The 16,299-nt window shown below is 34.2% G+C and overlaps 1 protein-coding gene across 9 annotated transcripts in view; it reads left to right on the top strand.

Annotated features, from left to right (window-relative positions):
- The window catches only part of CCDC88A (coiled-coil domain containing 88A), a 110,853-nt gene that overhangs the window by 53,786 nt on the left and 40,768 nt on the right, over positions 1–16,299 (top strand). For all 9 annotated transcript variants that reach the window (XM_079791923.1, XM_079791926.1, XM_079791922.1 and 6 more), the window contains 6 exons: positions 2,655–2,813; positions 4,495–4,641; positions 5,204–5,348; positions 9,920–10,104; positions 12,710–12,847; positions 14,464–15,534. In XM_079791923.1, the coding sequence (XP_079648049.1) occupies positions 2,655–2,813; positions 4,495–4,641; positions 5,204–5,348; positions 9,920–10,104; positions 12,710–12,847; positions 14,464–15,534 (1,845 nt within the window). The remainder of the gene's footprint in view (positions 1–2,654; positions 2,814–4,494; positions 4,642–5,203; positions 5,349–9,919; positions 10,105–12,709; positions 12,848–14,463; positions 15,535–16,299) is intronic.

Below are 16,299 nucleotides of genomic sequence, written 5' to 3'. Positions count from 1 at the left end.
ACATAGGACCACTAAGTAATTGCACATTGATTTTTCTCCTTATAATTTATAACGTTTACCTTAATACTTTCTGAAGTTATTGAGACTTCAAGAGATCTGATTACTTTTTTCAGTGTTTTTCTCTTCAAAAATGCCGGAGCCAAAACTAGAAATCATGGTCTGTGGACTTTTTTTTTCTCCCTACATCAGTGGTGTTTAAACTTTGCTAAGATTCAAAGGAGCCTCAGAGGACTAGGGCAGTTCCAAGTTTCTCTTTTTTATGTAATTGGCTTCTGTGGGCTTGGAAGCTGGAACAACTACACTATAAATTGTGGCTGCTAATGTATATCTCCCTAGGTCTCCACTCTCTGATGGTGCTTTATGTTATATAAGACAGAATGCCTTTAATTTTTCATTCTTTTCCTATTAAATAAGATAAAACTTTTTATTAAAAAAAATTTTTTAAAATATATTTTATTGATTTTTTTAGAGAGAAAGAGAGAGGGATAGAGAGTTAGAAACATCGATGAGAGAGAAACATCGATCAGCTGCCTCCTGCACACCCCCTACTGGGGATGTACCCGCAACCAAGGTACATGCCCTTGACCAGAATCGAACCTGGAACCTTTCAGTTCGCAGGCTGACGCTCTATCCACTGAGCCAAACCGGTTTCGGCAAATTTTTTTTTTTTTTGCTAAAGCTTGTTTTCTTTGCATCTTGAACCAAGATTTGTTTAAGAATTCACTTCTTTTAATCACTCCGTAATGTTTTGTTTTCAATGGTACGAATTGAAGTAAAGCTAGACAATTTTCTTTCCCTTACCTCCCCTAACCTGCATTTTAACTTCAGGGAATAAATACTGCACTTGCAGGTTCATAAACTGGGACCTTTCCATTCTCTTTGTTTTTTATTTTTTGACCTTTCAGATCTGTGAAATTGGACATGGTAATCTTTATTTCTAGATATGCTGTGGCTGCTCTTCCACGTCTTGGTAGCAGGGGTTTTTTTGTATCAGTGTTACCTCCAAAACAGTGGTTCTCAGTCTTTTTGGTCTCAAGACTTTCTTCCACTCTTAAAAATTAGTGATGATTATATCTACTGGTATTTACTATATTAGAAATAAAAGCTAAGAATTAAAAAAATATATTTATTAATTCATTTTAAAAACAATATTCAACCCATTCCATCCTATATAATAAAAGCCTAATATGTTAAGTGTCCAGTCGTCTGTTCAACCAATCAAAGTGTAATATGCTAATGATATGCTAAGGCCACTCAACCGCTCACTATGATGTGCACTGACCACCAGGGGGCAGATGCTCCAACTGGTAGGTTAGCTTGCTGCTGGGGTCCGGCCGATCGGAACTGAGTGAGACAGGCCAGACACGCTCTGGAACCCTCCCTGGCTGGCCAACCTCCTGTGTCTCTCCCTAGCCCTGATCATGCATTAGTGGGGTCCCTCAGCCTGGCCTGCGCCCTCTCGCAACCCAGGACCCCTTGGGATGTCGGAGAGCCGGTTTCGGCCCAATCCCGCAGGCCAGGCCGAGGGACCCCACTGGTGCAGGAATTTGTGCACCCAGCCTCTAGTGTTAAGGTTTCAAGTATAAAGTTTATATTTTAAGTAAATATTATTTTACAAAACAAAAACTAGAATGTACTCTTACATTTTTGCAAATCTCTTTAATGCCTGCCTTAATTGAAGACTACTAGATTCTCGAATCTATTTCTGAATTTATTCAGTTAAGATACTACATGCCATGTAGCTTCAGAAAACTCTACTGTGCCCTCATGAGAGAATGAGAGTGAAAAAGAGAAATAATGTATTAGGATTATTTTGAAAATAGTTTTGACCTCATGAACTCCCTGAAAGGGTTTCAGGAAACCATAGAAGTCCCTGTATCACACTTTAATAACTAGTGTTCTAAAGGATTAAGGATTACGAGAAGGCTTTTTTGAATTTTAATATTTGTCTCAAATGGCATTAAGATACACATTAAACATATGCACTAATCATTTTACTTGGAAGCATTAAAAAACCAGCAGGATTTTAGTATGTTACAGTATATCTGAATAGAGCCATTATTTCTCTAAAGTAACTAATGATCAACTTTAATAATACAGTTTGGCTCATTTTTGTGTTCCCTGTCCTGTATTTTAAAGGTAACTTTTCTTTTAATCTTAAATTAATTGCAAATGGTTATGTTAGGTAAAGGTTAACTTATTTTAAAACATCCTGAATAATTTTTACATACCAAAATTTTTAGAGTGGAAGGGAGGTAAGGCGGGAGGGTGGGGAAAGGGGGGACAGAAAGAAAGAGATAGAGAGATACAGAGACAGACAGACATGGATGTGAAAAAGACACATCGAATGGTTGCCTCCCGCACACTCCCCAACCGGGGCCAGAGATTGAACCTACAACCCAGGTATGTGCCCTTGACTGGGAATTGAACCCAAGGCCCTTTGGTGCATAGGCCCAGGCTCTAACCACTTTGTCACACTGGCCAGGGCTATATCTCCCCATTTAAAAAAATAACTTAATGGAGGTATAATTTACATGCCACAAATTCACACTTCTAAAGTACATAATGTATTGATTTTTTAGTAGATTCATCAAGTTGTGCGACCAAGGAAATAGAAAATAATATTTAAAATATTAATATTTATTTATGTTTAGAACATGAATTTGCTTTCGGATGCTCGCTCTGCAAGAATGTACCGAGATGAATTAGATGCACTTCGAGAGAAGGCAATCAGAGTTGATAAGCTTGAAAGTGAAGTCAGCAGATATAAAGAAAGGCTACATGATATTGAGTTTTATAAAGCAAGAGTTGAGGTATGTTGCATAATTTAAACCATTCACAATTTATTTCTTTAAAAAGTGTTATGATTTTCAAAATACAATGAAAATGCACTTAATAAATGAATGGAGTTGTTGAAATGTTTAGCAAACTATAAATACATATAGATGTTTATTTTATGATAGATCAGCATATTGCTTAGAATTTTAAAAAGGGATATTTGGACATTATTAATTTTATTTAAGTCTTTGGGGCTCTTCTTTCATCCCTTTATTTAACATTATAGGTAGAGCAGATTTTTGGTCCTTCCCTCATAGTCTAAATAAAGTGTTTCTCTCTACTAATTTTAAACTTGTTCCTAGGAGTGAAAACAGACATATTGCTGACTCAACTCAGAATGCTAAATTAGGATCTACAAAGTCACTTGTGTGTGCACACCTGCTCATACACTCTCTCAACAAATCATATAAAAAAATTAGAAGAAACGTTTTTCCATACTTAATGATTATTGTACAGTGTTGCATGAAGTTGAGTTTGACATTGACAGCAAAAAATTGATAATCTTTGCATCTGCATCCTTTTTTCCTTTCTTAGTTAATTTCTTCATTGTCTGCAAACAGTGGAGATCTTGGTCATGTTTATTATGGGGATAAGAAGGAAGGAGTATGCAAAAATTAAGAAGTGAAAACATTATAAGAAAACATAGAACATTTGAGCCTGAAAGTTATCAAAAATAGACCAAATAGACTATAAAGATAAGGTACATATTAATTCTTTGCCAATTTTTTAAACGAGTATATGGCACTGTTAAAGGATCCTTATAGATGCCACTGTTTTAATATACTTTCTCTTGAAGTTAGCTTATAAATTACAGGCATAAAGCTTAGCAAGATAGATTTGTGAGCATATGTCTTCAAAACAGATGTAGGGATTTAAAACATGTTCTCAAGATGCATATGTAAAATATTTATTAATAGAGCCTTTATTTATGATTTATGTGAGTATTCAAAGTCTTGGAATTTTACTCAAAAACCCCAAACCCTTCACTTCTAAGTTACAGTTTAAGTGGAGAGAATTCTTTAAATCTATTTCAGCAAATAAATTAAGTTCTAATTCTATGGAGATTTATATCTTAAATATCTGCAGGACTCTCTATACTTAGTGTTTTTTCCTTGTGATTAAGGGATTTAAATGTACCCTGACAATTTTATGTGAAATTATAGTAGTATTACTCATTCTAATAGAAGTACTGAGTGTTTTGTTTGCATAATAGCTTAAATTTTTTTTTGCGGGGGGGGTGGGGGGGAACTAAAGCCAAGAAAATATCAACTGTGTTTTTATTACTTAGTAGCTTTACTCTTGCACAGAACTGTTAATAAAGACAGATTAATGTCTTTTTAAAATAAGTTTTTATTGATTTTTTTTTTAGAGGAAGGGAGAGGGAGAGAGAGATAGAAACATCGATGAGACAGAAACATCAATTGGCTGCCTCCTGCATGCTCCCCATGGGGGGTCAAGCCTGAAACCTCGGTATGTGCCTTGACTGGGAATAGAATTGGCAACCTCTTGTGCATAGGTCGATGCTCAACCACTTGAGCCACTCTGGCCAGACAGATTAATGCCTTATTTTGCAACCAAGAATTTTTATGTTTCAGACTTTGAAAAATTAACAGATATTAACATGTTTGTGATAAAGCCTATTTGAAATGCTTATAGGAATTAAAAGAAGACAATCAAGTTTTACTAGAAACAAAAACTATGTTGGAAGACCAATTAGAAGGAACTCGAGCTCGTTCTGATAAATTACATGAATTAGAAAAAGAGAATTTACAACTAAAGGCTAAACTGCATGATATGGAAATGGTAAGTATTGTAAGGTGGATCAATTACATGACCTCTAAGGAAGCATTCTAAGTCATCTGACTTCCCTATAATGACAAAGGATGGTAGTGTCCTAGATGCTTTAACAAAGAAGAGATGAGCTAAATAAATTCAGTGCTTGCAATTTTGTATGGACGTGGAAGTAGTGGAAATTTCTGCTTTTTTTATAGAGGGGTGTTATTTGATTTTGCCTTGTATTTTAAAAATAAACTCTAAATAAGCTATTTTGTAAAATGCCTTTAAAATACAGAAATAAAACTATTTAGCATTGAGTCAGAATCTCTTGTTATATTACTAAATTAATATATTGACTATGAAGAAATGTTTTCCGTGTCCCCAGAGCTCACTTTAAAAGGATATCAAACACCTGGTCAGTATAATGACCAGTTGTGATTATAATAACTGGTTATTGCCTTTAAACTGTGAAAATTTTAAGTGACTCAAAATTTATCCTCATTATTTAGTTTAAGTAATAAAATATGAGCTTGAGATTGTACTGTTTCTTAGCTTTCTTTTCTCTCCCTACTCCCTGCCAACAAAAAAGGAACGTGATATGGATAGAAAAAAGATTGAAGAATTAATGGAAGAAAATATGACTTTGGAAATGGCACAGAAACAAAGTATGGATGAATCATTACATCTTGGCTGGGAATTAGAACAAATATCCAGAACTAGTGAACTTTCTGAAGGTATTCCCAATATTGTTTTACTTAAATGGATTGGTGAATAAATAAAGTTGAATTTATGCTTACATTTCTGGATATTTCATTGCAGTTATTTTCCCTAGCTGGAGATGTCTCAGCAGGCCACTGCCCCTAGCTATGATTTCACAGAGCAATATGTTATTTTCACATTGCTGGGTCTGATTATCTTTGCATGTCTTACAACGAAACTTTTTTTTTGAGTGCAATCACAGATTTGATCAGTTGTTTAGGCATTATTTTATGTTAGTATCATAAGAAACTAGAATAGCAATTTATTAATTTATTTTGAGAAGTATAGCCATCTACTAAATAGAACAGAAAAGTCATATTAACTAGTCAGCTATATTTTTACTATATTCAAACCTAAATAGGAAGTCAAAATTAGTGGGAAGAGTTTTAGGTGAATATGTATCCAGAATTAAGGATCTCCATGGCTATGTTCATCAGTATATGAGAATTATTATCTCCATTTTAGGATTATACTTACCTACTAGTCTAGCCCCAGTTATACCCCAGAGTTAATGAAAGACACCCCCTGCCTCCAGATAAATTTTTAACTCTTGACTCTTTTTTCTTAAGCTCCACTATTGACTTGTCTTCTGTCTTAAAACTGGGCATATACTATACAATAAAGTTGTTTGGGTTATAGCTGTGATTATGCTAATACTGATATACTTTCTTGAAATTACACTCAGGTCCCATTTATTTGAATTAGACAGGTTCCATAACTCCTCACCCAATATTAGATTCTTCCACCTGCTTTCCTTCCTTCAGCAGGTATTTATTAAGCACCTACCATATGTAAAATACTATACCAGGCCCTGAGGATATAGTGGTAGTGTGGTAGACGTAAAGTCTGAAGACAGTTTATAGTCTGGCTCTTGCAGAATAATTACTTCTACACATGTCTCATATTTGTTACCATTAGACTTTTTCTAGTTTTACACTTGAGAACCTAATTGCAAATTCTAGGACTGTAGGTAAATTCCCCACATAGTAAGTGATGATATTTATCCAGTGGGTTTGCTAAGATGTAACTTAAAATATTTATGGAACTTCTTTTATTGTATTCCTTGTGAATTGAGTTACAAAGAAAGCAATTCAGACTTAAATGTTTTCTACTTGAAAGTAGTTAAAATTACACTGTTAAGAGTTCCATCTGTTAAGTGAGGACAATAATAGTAAGTACCTTGAAGGCTTGTTCTGAGGATTGAATTTCTTAATACTTAAAAAAATGTGCCGGGTATATAATAAGCATTTGAATGTTAATCATTATGATGATGATCATTATATCAGTAGTTTTGCAGTTGTTCTTAGATGGGGTTACATACCTGAATATTTGTTTTAATGTGGTGTCATTTTTGTTTGTTTGTTTTTTAAATGTACAAGGGCTTTTCTTTCTAGAAAATTTGTAGAATATGTAAAAATATAAAGGAGGAAATCAAAGTCACTAGTGATTTCTTAAATCATTTTCACATTTGAAAAAACTTTCTTCTAAATTTTTGTATACAGACATAGGATTTTAGACATCAGGTTAATGTGTATGCACAATTCGGATTCCTTTTTGTACCTAAGACTATAATGCAGACATTCTTTAATATTGTTAAAAATGTGTTGTAAGCATTCATTTTAATTCTCATAGTCTGACTTGAAGCTTCTTTGAAGTACATTCATAGTATTCATGGTATTCAAAGTATTATTGAAGTATATCATGTATTTTAGCCTAATTTTTTTAAATTTAAATTCTTTATTGTTTAAAGCAGTACATAAGTCTCCTTTTTCCCCCATTGACCTCTCCCCAGCCGCCCCCACCCCCCAGCATATGCCCTCACCCTCCTACTATCTGTGTCCATTGGTTATGCTTATATGCATGCATACAAGTCCTTTGGTTGATCTCTTACCCCCTCACCCCCTGCCTTCCCTCATAGGTTGGACAGTCTGTTCGATGCTTCTGTGACTCTGGTTTTATTTTTGTTCATCAGTTTATGTTGTTCATTATATTCCACAAATGAGTGAGATCATGTGATATTTATCTTTCTCCGACTGGCTTATTTCACTTAGCATAATGCTCTCCAGGTCCATCCATGCTGTTGCAAATGGTAAGAATTCCTTCTTTTTTACAGCAGCGTAGTATTCCATCGTGTAGATCTACCACAGTTTTCTGATCCACTCATCTGCTGATGGGCACTTGGACTGTTTCCAAATCTTAGCTATTGTAAATTGTGCTGCTATGAACATAGGAGTGCATATATCCTTTCTGATTAGTGTTTCTGTTTTCTTGGGATATATTCCTAGAAGTAGGATCACTGGGTCAAATGGGAGTTCCATTTTTAATTTTTTGAGGAAATGCCATACTGTTTCCCACAGTGGCTGCACCAGTCTGCATTCCCACCAGCAGTGCAAGAGGGTTCCTTTTTCTCCACATCCTCACCAGCACTTGTCCTTTGTTGATTTGTTGATGATAGCCATTCTGACAGGTGTGAGATGGTACCTCATTGTTTTGATTTGCATCTCTTGGATGATTAGTGACTTTGAGCATGTTTTCATATATCTCTCGGCCTTCTGTATGTCCTCTTTCGAAAAGTGTCTATTTAGGTCCTTTGCCCATTTTTTTTATTGGGTGTTTATCTTCCTTTTGTTAAGTTGTATGAGTTCCCTATAAATTTTGGAGATTAAACCCTTATCGGAGATAACATTGGCAAATATGTTCTCCCAAGCAGTAGGCTTTCTTGTTGTTTTGTTGATGGCTTCTTTCGCTGTGCAGAAGCTTTTTATTTTGATGTAGTTCCATTTGTTTATTTCCTCCTTAGTTTCCATTGCCCTAGGAGTTGGATTGGTAAAGATATTGCTACAACAAATGCCTGCTATTTTGCTGCCTATGGCTTCTTCTAGGATTTTTATGGTTTCCCGTCTTAGGTTTAAGTCCTTTATCCATTTTGAGTTTGTTTTGTGTATGGTGTAAATTGGTGGTCTAGTTTCATTTTTTTTTGCATGTATCTGTCCAATTTTCCCAACACCATTTATTGAAGAGACTGTCTTGACTCCATTGTATGTTCATGCCTCCTTTGTCAAATAGTAATTGAGCATAATGGCTTGGGTCGATCTCTGGGTTCTCTCTTCTCTTCCATTTGTCTCTATGTCTGTTCTTGTGCCAGTACCAGGCAGTTGTGAGAACAGTGGCTGTGACCTAGCCTAATCTTGTTAATTTGAAATGCATAACTACAAGTCATTAACTAGAGTTTTACTAGAGAAGACGTGGACAACTTTGGAATTTAAAAAGTTAATGACTATCTAGTATACCAGCTTTTAATAAAAGATTAACAATATGTGACTTGAAATAAGAATTCTTTACTTAAAATCTGGGGGACGCCCTAGCTGGTTTGGCTCAGTGGATAAAGTGTCAGCCTGCGGACTGAAGGCTCCCAGGTTCGATTCTGGTCAAGGGCGTATGCCTGGTTACAGACTCGATTCCCAGTACAGGGAGTGCAGGAGGCAGCCAATCAATGATTCTCTCTCATCATTGATGTTTCTATCTTTCTCTCCCTCTCCCTTCCTCTCTGAATCAATAAAAATATAAATAAATAAAATCTGGGGGATATTTTACCATACCTGATTTTGTAAAGAATGTATGCTAGTGAGGATGTGTGAGTGTGTGTGTGTGTGTGTGTGTATGTGTGTGTGTGTGTATTTATTTGCTTTTCTATGATGGAGAATTTCAAACATACATAAAAGTTGGCAGACCTAGAAATGCCCTTCCATACTTCTACCCATTGCCCTTCCTAAAATTTAGGATTTCAAAATAAATTCTAGGCATTATATTTCATTTGTAAATCCTAATATTTTTATATCATCAAAATATTCAATGTGTCTTCTATAAGATTATTAAAACATAATTCTTTGTGGCTTCCTGGAGAGCATCATTTACAGAATTAGAAACTGAGTTTTCTTATTTTAAAACATGTAATGCTGTAATCTACTTAGAAAGATGATTTTCCTTGACAAAATGGAGTAGATGTTGCTCTTTACACTTAGTGTAATAGGGGTTCTTTAGAGAAAGGCTTTTTCAAGGTGACCAGTGTATACTGTCTTGCCTTTTTCAGATTCAGATAAGGATTTTCTCCCCTTAAACTGTCTTTCTTTAATTTTTTTGAAAGTGTGGCATGGGATATGCTTTATACTTCTTGTTTGAACCACACATGACTATAGATACACAGGGCCATAACTATTTGTACACGTAACCTAAGACTCATTGAAGTTAAAGTGGCTTGATTTTATTAGGTCATTAATTTCTCATGGCACTAGAACTGGAACTCTAGTCTCTTTGGTCTAAATTTTGTACCCTCCCACCTCCACCCAGTGGAATGCTTAAGGATGCATTAAAATTTAGGATTTACCTGACTTTTATCTATCTGTTTTTATCATTGTGTCTATCTTGTATAACTTTATAAATTTTTTACATAGTTAAGGACCAAGTGATGTACTGCATATACACTCAATATTTTAAATAGTAAAGAGTAAATATAGGTTTACCAATGACTTATTTTTCAATATTATAGCACCACAGAAATCTTTGGGCCATGAGGTGAGTGAGTTAACATCAAGTAGGTTACTGAAGTTGGAGATGGAAAACCAGAGTTTGACAAAAACTGTAGAAGAGCTTCGAAGTACTGTGGATTCTGCAGAAGGAAACACTTCCAAAATCCTGAAAATTGAAAAAGAAAATCAAATACTAAGTAAAAAGGTAAATAAAAATGAATGTTTGATCTTAAAATAATGTATGTAAAAATATATATAAATAGCATTGTAGTAAAACATTTTCCAGTTTTTAATGTGCCCTCAATTTTTATTTTAACTTATTATGAAATTTTTAACATTTATAAATGTAAAGTAAATGAACTATACTCGTTTTTTTAATGTGTTTTAATGTAGGCCTAATCAGGTTCAAATTGAGTTTTTAGTAAGTATTCATAAGGATTATGTACATATGTCAGTCAGGAGGCACATGTCTGGTTGTCTGTCTTTTTGTGATATTGTCATGGAAAATTGTTTGCTTGGATCCCTTATTCAGAGATTGCAAAATCCTGATTTTCTAATTATATCATCCCTTCCTAATGTGGTAGATAGGGTATTCCTATAAAGGAAAATTTTGTTTTAAAAGCTACTAGTTTAAAGAAAACACTATTGGTTATTCTGAGGAATAGCCTATGGGAAAAGCAGGATGAATGTTTGACCCTATCCTTTATTTTCAGGTTTCCTAATAATGAGTTGGTTTTCTCATATCCTCTTGAGATAATAGAGTGAGTTTGTTGTTTTAGTGTCATTATTAACTTGCGGATTTAAGAATATTTAAAGTGTTTCAGTCCACTGCATTTATTTTTCTTCCTGTCCCAATGAAGCTGCTTCCTGAATCCTTATGACACGACCTTAGCACTCCTCGGGAGCGGCCTTGCTTTCTGCCATGACAAAACGTTTTGGCACCTAGCCATGCCTAGTTTTTCCTTTGATATATTCTGGGTTTGTAGCCTTAGTTATGAAAATCGCCCTAACCCTTAGACCAGTGATTTTTGAACTATAGTATACATCAGAATCACCTGTAGGACTTGTTCAAACACAGATTGCTGAGTCTCTTGCCTAGAGTTTGTATTCTTGGTAGGTTTGGAGTGGGGTGCTAATAATTCTCATTTCTAAGAAGTTCCTTGGCGATGCTCATCCTGCTGTTTTGGAACCATGCTTTGAGGGACTGCTACCCTAGATAATGAGAAAGACTCCTTGATTTTCTTGCAAGACTTTTACTCTTTTTATTTTTATTTATTTATTTATTATTGATTTCAGAGAGAAAGGGAGAGGTAGAGAGAGAAACATCAATGATGAGAGAGAATCATTTATTGGCTGCCTCCTGCACGCCCCTTACTGGGCCCGAAACCTGGTCATGGGCCCTTGACCAAAATCAAACCCGGGACCCTTCAGTCCACAGGCTGAAGCCCTATCCATTGAGCCAAATCGACTAGAGCTAGACTTTTACTCTTTTAAAACATTTTTGTATCATCATTAGTCTATTAACCAAATAATCTTAATAAGCATTTGACAGTCAATATAGTGTTAAAGTAAGAGTGGCCATTTAGAACTTGGATCACTTCTATTTTGGTTGTCATTATAATTGGATCTGTGAATTATAATTTGATTTTGAAATTAGCTTTGAAGGTCTAGTAAGTTCTTAGTGATTCTAGCAGTTTTTGATAAATTCTTTGGATAAAAGATGTCTTTTTAAATGTTTCACTTGAATTCCACTAATGTAAAACAACATACGAACTTAATTAAAAAACTGTTATCCATATATTTTAGTCTGATGGGAGAACCAGATTCGTTAGTTATTAATAACTAAAAGCTTCCAAAACATGTAAATGAATGTTGAACTGAGTTACTGGATAAGATTTGTGACTCGATTCCTTTGAGGCATTATTGGGAGATTATTTTCCATGTGTGGTTATCTTCCATTGATGTTAAAAAGAAAAATCCAACTTGCTTTATGTAGACTGTTAAAATGACTAGAGTTTTTCACTATTGATAAAAAGATGTAATATTAAATATTTTTATATAGCTAAATATTTTATATAGAATATTTTATATAGCTAAATCTTTATTTTTTTAAATTACCTGGTTTGATGAATATGTTCTATAATAATGGGAAAATCAGTTAATAGCATATTTTGAACTTAAAATTTTTTAATACTTATTATACTTATTAACCACATACTTTATTGTATCTTCAAAATGTACAAATGAAAATAAATTTAAATCCAAAATATAAATAATTATTGGAGTTTTGTTCAGCCTGTTTTTCTCTAGTATTCTCCTTTTTCCTCATTTTCTTTTTATTTTAAACCAAGTCCCTTCTTGTTTCTTCATTAAACTTATACCACTATTTCTCATCTTTTCCTTCATGCTTTTTATATTCTCCTCTTACTTCTTCTACACCAAAATTCCTTGACTATAAAATTTTACTTTACAATTTCACTTGAGCCAAGAAAGCCTTTCAGTAAGGCTTGTACAGTCTTCACATAGCACATAATTATCATATGTTCACTTGAATTGTCTGTGTTTACAAGTAGATATTTACCTTCAAAGATGCAGAGGATAAGAAACATAGTCTTGTCTGCATATTTTATATAGCTGCTAAAATTAGCATGGTATATTACTTGAATTTTCTCTACTAAATTCTTAAATTTTACCATTTGGGTATTAAAACTGTATTTTATCTTTTAATTCAATGGTTATCTTTTGTTTTGATATGTTCCACTGTTTTAAAATACTTAATGATATATTGTCTTGTGACTTATTTTCTCCAGGTTGAAATTCTTGAAAATGAGATTATTCAAGAAAAGCAAAGTCTTCAGAATTGTCAGAATTTAAGCAAGGATCTAATGAAGGAGAAGGCTCAACTTGAAAAAACGATTGAAACGCTTAGAGAAAATTCAGAGAAACAGGTTCATAAATTTCTTATTAAGCATTGTATTTTAAAGTTTATTAACAGAAGTTAGTTTATGCAAATAAAATGTTCATATAATATTAAAGGGAAATATTTTAGAATTTTTTTTCAATTTTAAAGTAACTGGTTTATCTCACTTTCTATGCCATGTATTTTAGGAAAGTTAAAGAGAAAGATTAGAATTTTTAAAATTGCCAGTATGATTAATAATTGTATAACATTTTGCAGTACATGTGCTTTCAAATATCTGTGGAAAAGGGCTGTGGAGTGGAGCTGGGAGAAATGGGAGTGGAGTTGGGAGAAATGTCGTTGTGCTCTGGCCCCACTAATAAAGGGAGAAGTGGTGGTGGCAGCCGTCTTGGATACCGTCAAATTTATTTTCAAGTATTTATTGATCATTCTCATGCTTGCGGAAACAGAACTGGATAGATTGACTTGCTATTTCAATATCTGTATTTATTTTTTATATGTAAAATGATTTGTTTTATATTATCTAGGTATAACCTTAGGCCACCTATAAAATTAGAGATTTCTGTAGAGCTACAGAACAAAAATTGTAGAGTTAAGTATGAATCTGTACCTTTTACCAGGTTCTCAGGAGCTTGTTCAAAACACTACATTTTGAGAACTATTATATGAAGCCATGCCATGAATTGAATGGATTAGTTTTCAAATGTACCAGAGGATTTTGTTATTTTGATGTTTCCAAATTAGCATTCTTTTGGGGGTTGAATACACACACATACACTCCCATATATATTCACACACATATATGATACAGCAAATATTTACTGAGGACCCTCTGTATATAGGCATTGAAAAATTTATTTGTGCCCGGCTGGTGTGGCTCAATGGTTGAGCATCAGCCTATTAATAAGCAGGAGGTCATAGTTTGATTCCTGGTCAGGGCACTTGATCGTTTTTGGACTCCATCCCCAGTAGGGGGCGTGCAGGAGGCAGCTGATCAGTGATTCTCATCTTTAAATGTTTCTCTCTCCTTCTCTGAAATCAATAAAAAATATATTTAAAAATTAAAAAACAATTTATTGGTGTAAGGTAAAAGCTTACATCCTCAAGGAGGTATGTATATATGTTTCCCTGATACTCATATTTGAATTTGAAACATGCAATTAAGTAATCTGAAGATCATTTTTATTGATATTAAACACATCTCTCTTAACCATTCATTTATATTACAAACTCCCTAAAGCCACAGACTTTAGTGATCTGGCAGTACATGTATACAGTGGTCTCTCAGTAAGTATTTGTCAGAATTAAAAGTAAGATAGACAATGCTAGCACCCTTTTATGTTATGAGTTCCCTGTTAGTTTTTTAAAAGAAATAACTATAATTTAAAATATTTAGTTCTTGTCCTAGCTGGTTTGGCTAGAGTGTCGACCTGCAGACTAAAGGGTCCCAGGTTGCGGGCTGGATCCCCAGTGGGGAGCGTGCAGGAGGCAACCAATCAATGATTCTCTCTCATCATTGATGTTTCTTTCTCTCCCTCTTTCTTCCTCTCTGAAATTAATAAAAATATATTTTAAAAATAGTTTAAAATATTTAGTTCTTGTTCAATTAGGTTTTTAATTTTCTCCTTTCTTTTTTAAAATTAGATTAAAATATTGGAGCAGGAAAATGAACATCTGAATCAAACCGTGTCTTCCTTAAGGCAGCGCTCCCAGATAAGTGCTGAAGCAAGGGTGAAAGACATTGAAAAAGAAAATAAAATTCTCCATGAATCTATCAAAGAAACAAGTAGCAAGTTAAGCAAGATTGAATTTGAAAAAAGACAAATTAGGAAAGAATTGGAACATTATAAAGAAAAAGGAGAACGAGCAGAAGAACTTGAAAATGAGTTGCATCATCTTGAAAAAGAAAATGAATTGTTACAGAAAAAAATAACCAATTTAAAAATTACTTGTGAAAAAATTGAGGCCTTAGAACAAGAAAATTCAGAGCTAGAAAGAGAAAATAGGAAATTTAAAAAAAGATTGGATAGCTTTAAAAACCTTACTTTTCAGTTAGAATCCCTAGAGAAAGAGAATTCTCAACTTGATGAGGAAAACTTGGAATTGCGGAGAAACGTGGAGTCTTTGAAGTGTGCAAGCATGAAAATGGCTCAGCTGCAACTAGAAAATAAAGAACTGGAAAGTGAAAAAGAGCAGCTTAAGAAGGGTTTAGAGCTTATGAAAGCATCATTCAAGAAATCAGAACGCTTAGAAGTTAGCTACCAGGGTTTAGATACAGAAAATCAAAGGCTACAGAAGGCTCTAGAGAACAGCAATAAAAAAATTCAGCAGTTAGAGAGTGAACTACAAGACTTAGAGATGGAAAATCAAACATTGCAAAAAAACCTAGAAGAGTTAAAAATATCCAGCAAAAGACTAGAACAGCTAGAAAAAGAAAATAAATCATTAGAGCAAGAGACTTCTCAACTGGAGAAGGATAAGAAACAGCTGGAGAAGGAAAACAAGAGACTCCGACAACAAGCAGAAATTAAAGATACCACATTAGAAGAAAATAATGTGAAAATTGGAAATTTGGAGAAAGAAAACAAAACTCTATTCAAAGAGATTGGTATTTATAAAGAATCTTGCATTCGTCTGAAAGAATTAGAGAAAGAAAATAAGGAACTTGTCAAAAGAGCAACTATTGATATAAAAACTTTGGTTACATTACGTGAGGTAAGTATAGTAACCTAAATTTAAGGCAAATATTTTTTACTAGAGGCCTGGTGCACAAATTTGTGCACGGGTGGGGTCCTGGCCGGGGGGAGGGGCTGTAGGTGGTTGGTGGGCTGGCCCCACCCCCGATCGGGCTGGGGAGACTCATAGGGTCAGGGCCGGCAGGGGGGAGGGGCTATGGGTGGTTGGCCGGCCACCTCCACCCCCTGATCGAACTCCCAGTCAAGGGGACAATTTGCATATTAGCCTTTTATTATATAGGATATTTTTAACTCAAGGCTTTAAGTTTTATTGGAACCCATTAGTAATTTGTATCATCTACTAGTATGGATGGCTTTAAAATAGAAATTTAGAATTAGAACTAGGAAGTTTCCAACTTTCCTGCCTTTGTTAAACTAAGAAGTATATGTATATTTTTAAGATCTTGTACTAATAGTTTCCATATGGTATCTGACTTATTACATTGTAATTTTATTTCAAAATAATATTACAATATGTGATCAAGACTCTTGACTGAATGCTAAGTATAATGGGATCCATGATAGCCACTATGTATTGAATGCAAACTGTGTGCCAAGTACTAGGCTAAGGAACTTGTAAGATACACACACACACACACACACACACACACACACACAATTTTATGATCAATTCTTTATAGGTATTATCTTCATTAGATTAGAAAACAGATTCAGAGATATTAAGTAATTTTTTGAGGATGACAGTTAATAAATGGCAGAGTTGGATTACTGGATTCAAATCCAG

This window comes from Cnephaeus nilssonii, assembly GCF_951640355.1.
Source record: "Cnephaeus nilssonii genome assembly, chromosome: 15".
NCBI lineage: Eukaryota > Metazoa > Chordata > Mammalia > Chiroptera > Vespertilionidae > Cnephaeus > Cnephaeus nilssonii.
The sequence above is the reverse complement of the archived record's forward strand: the minus strand, read 5'-3'. Positions and strand labels throughout refer to the sequence as shown.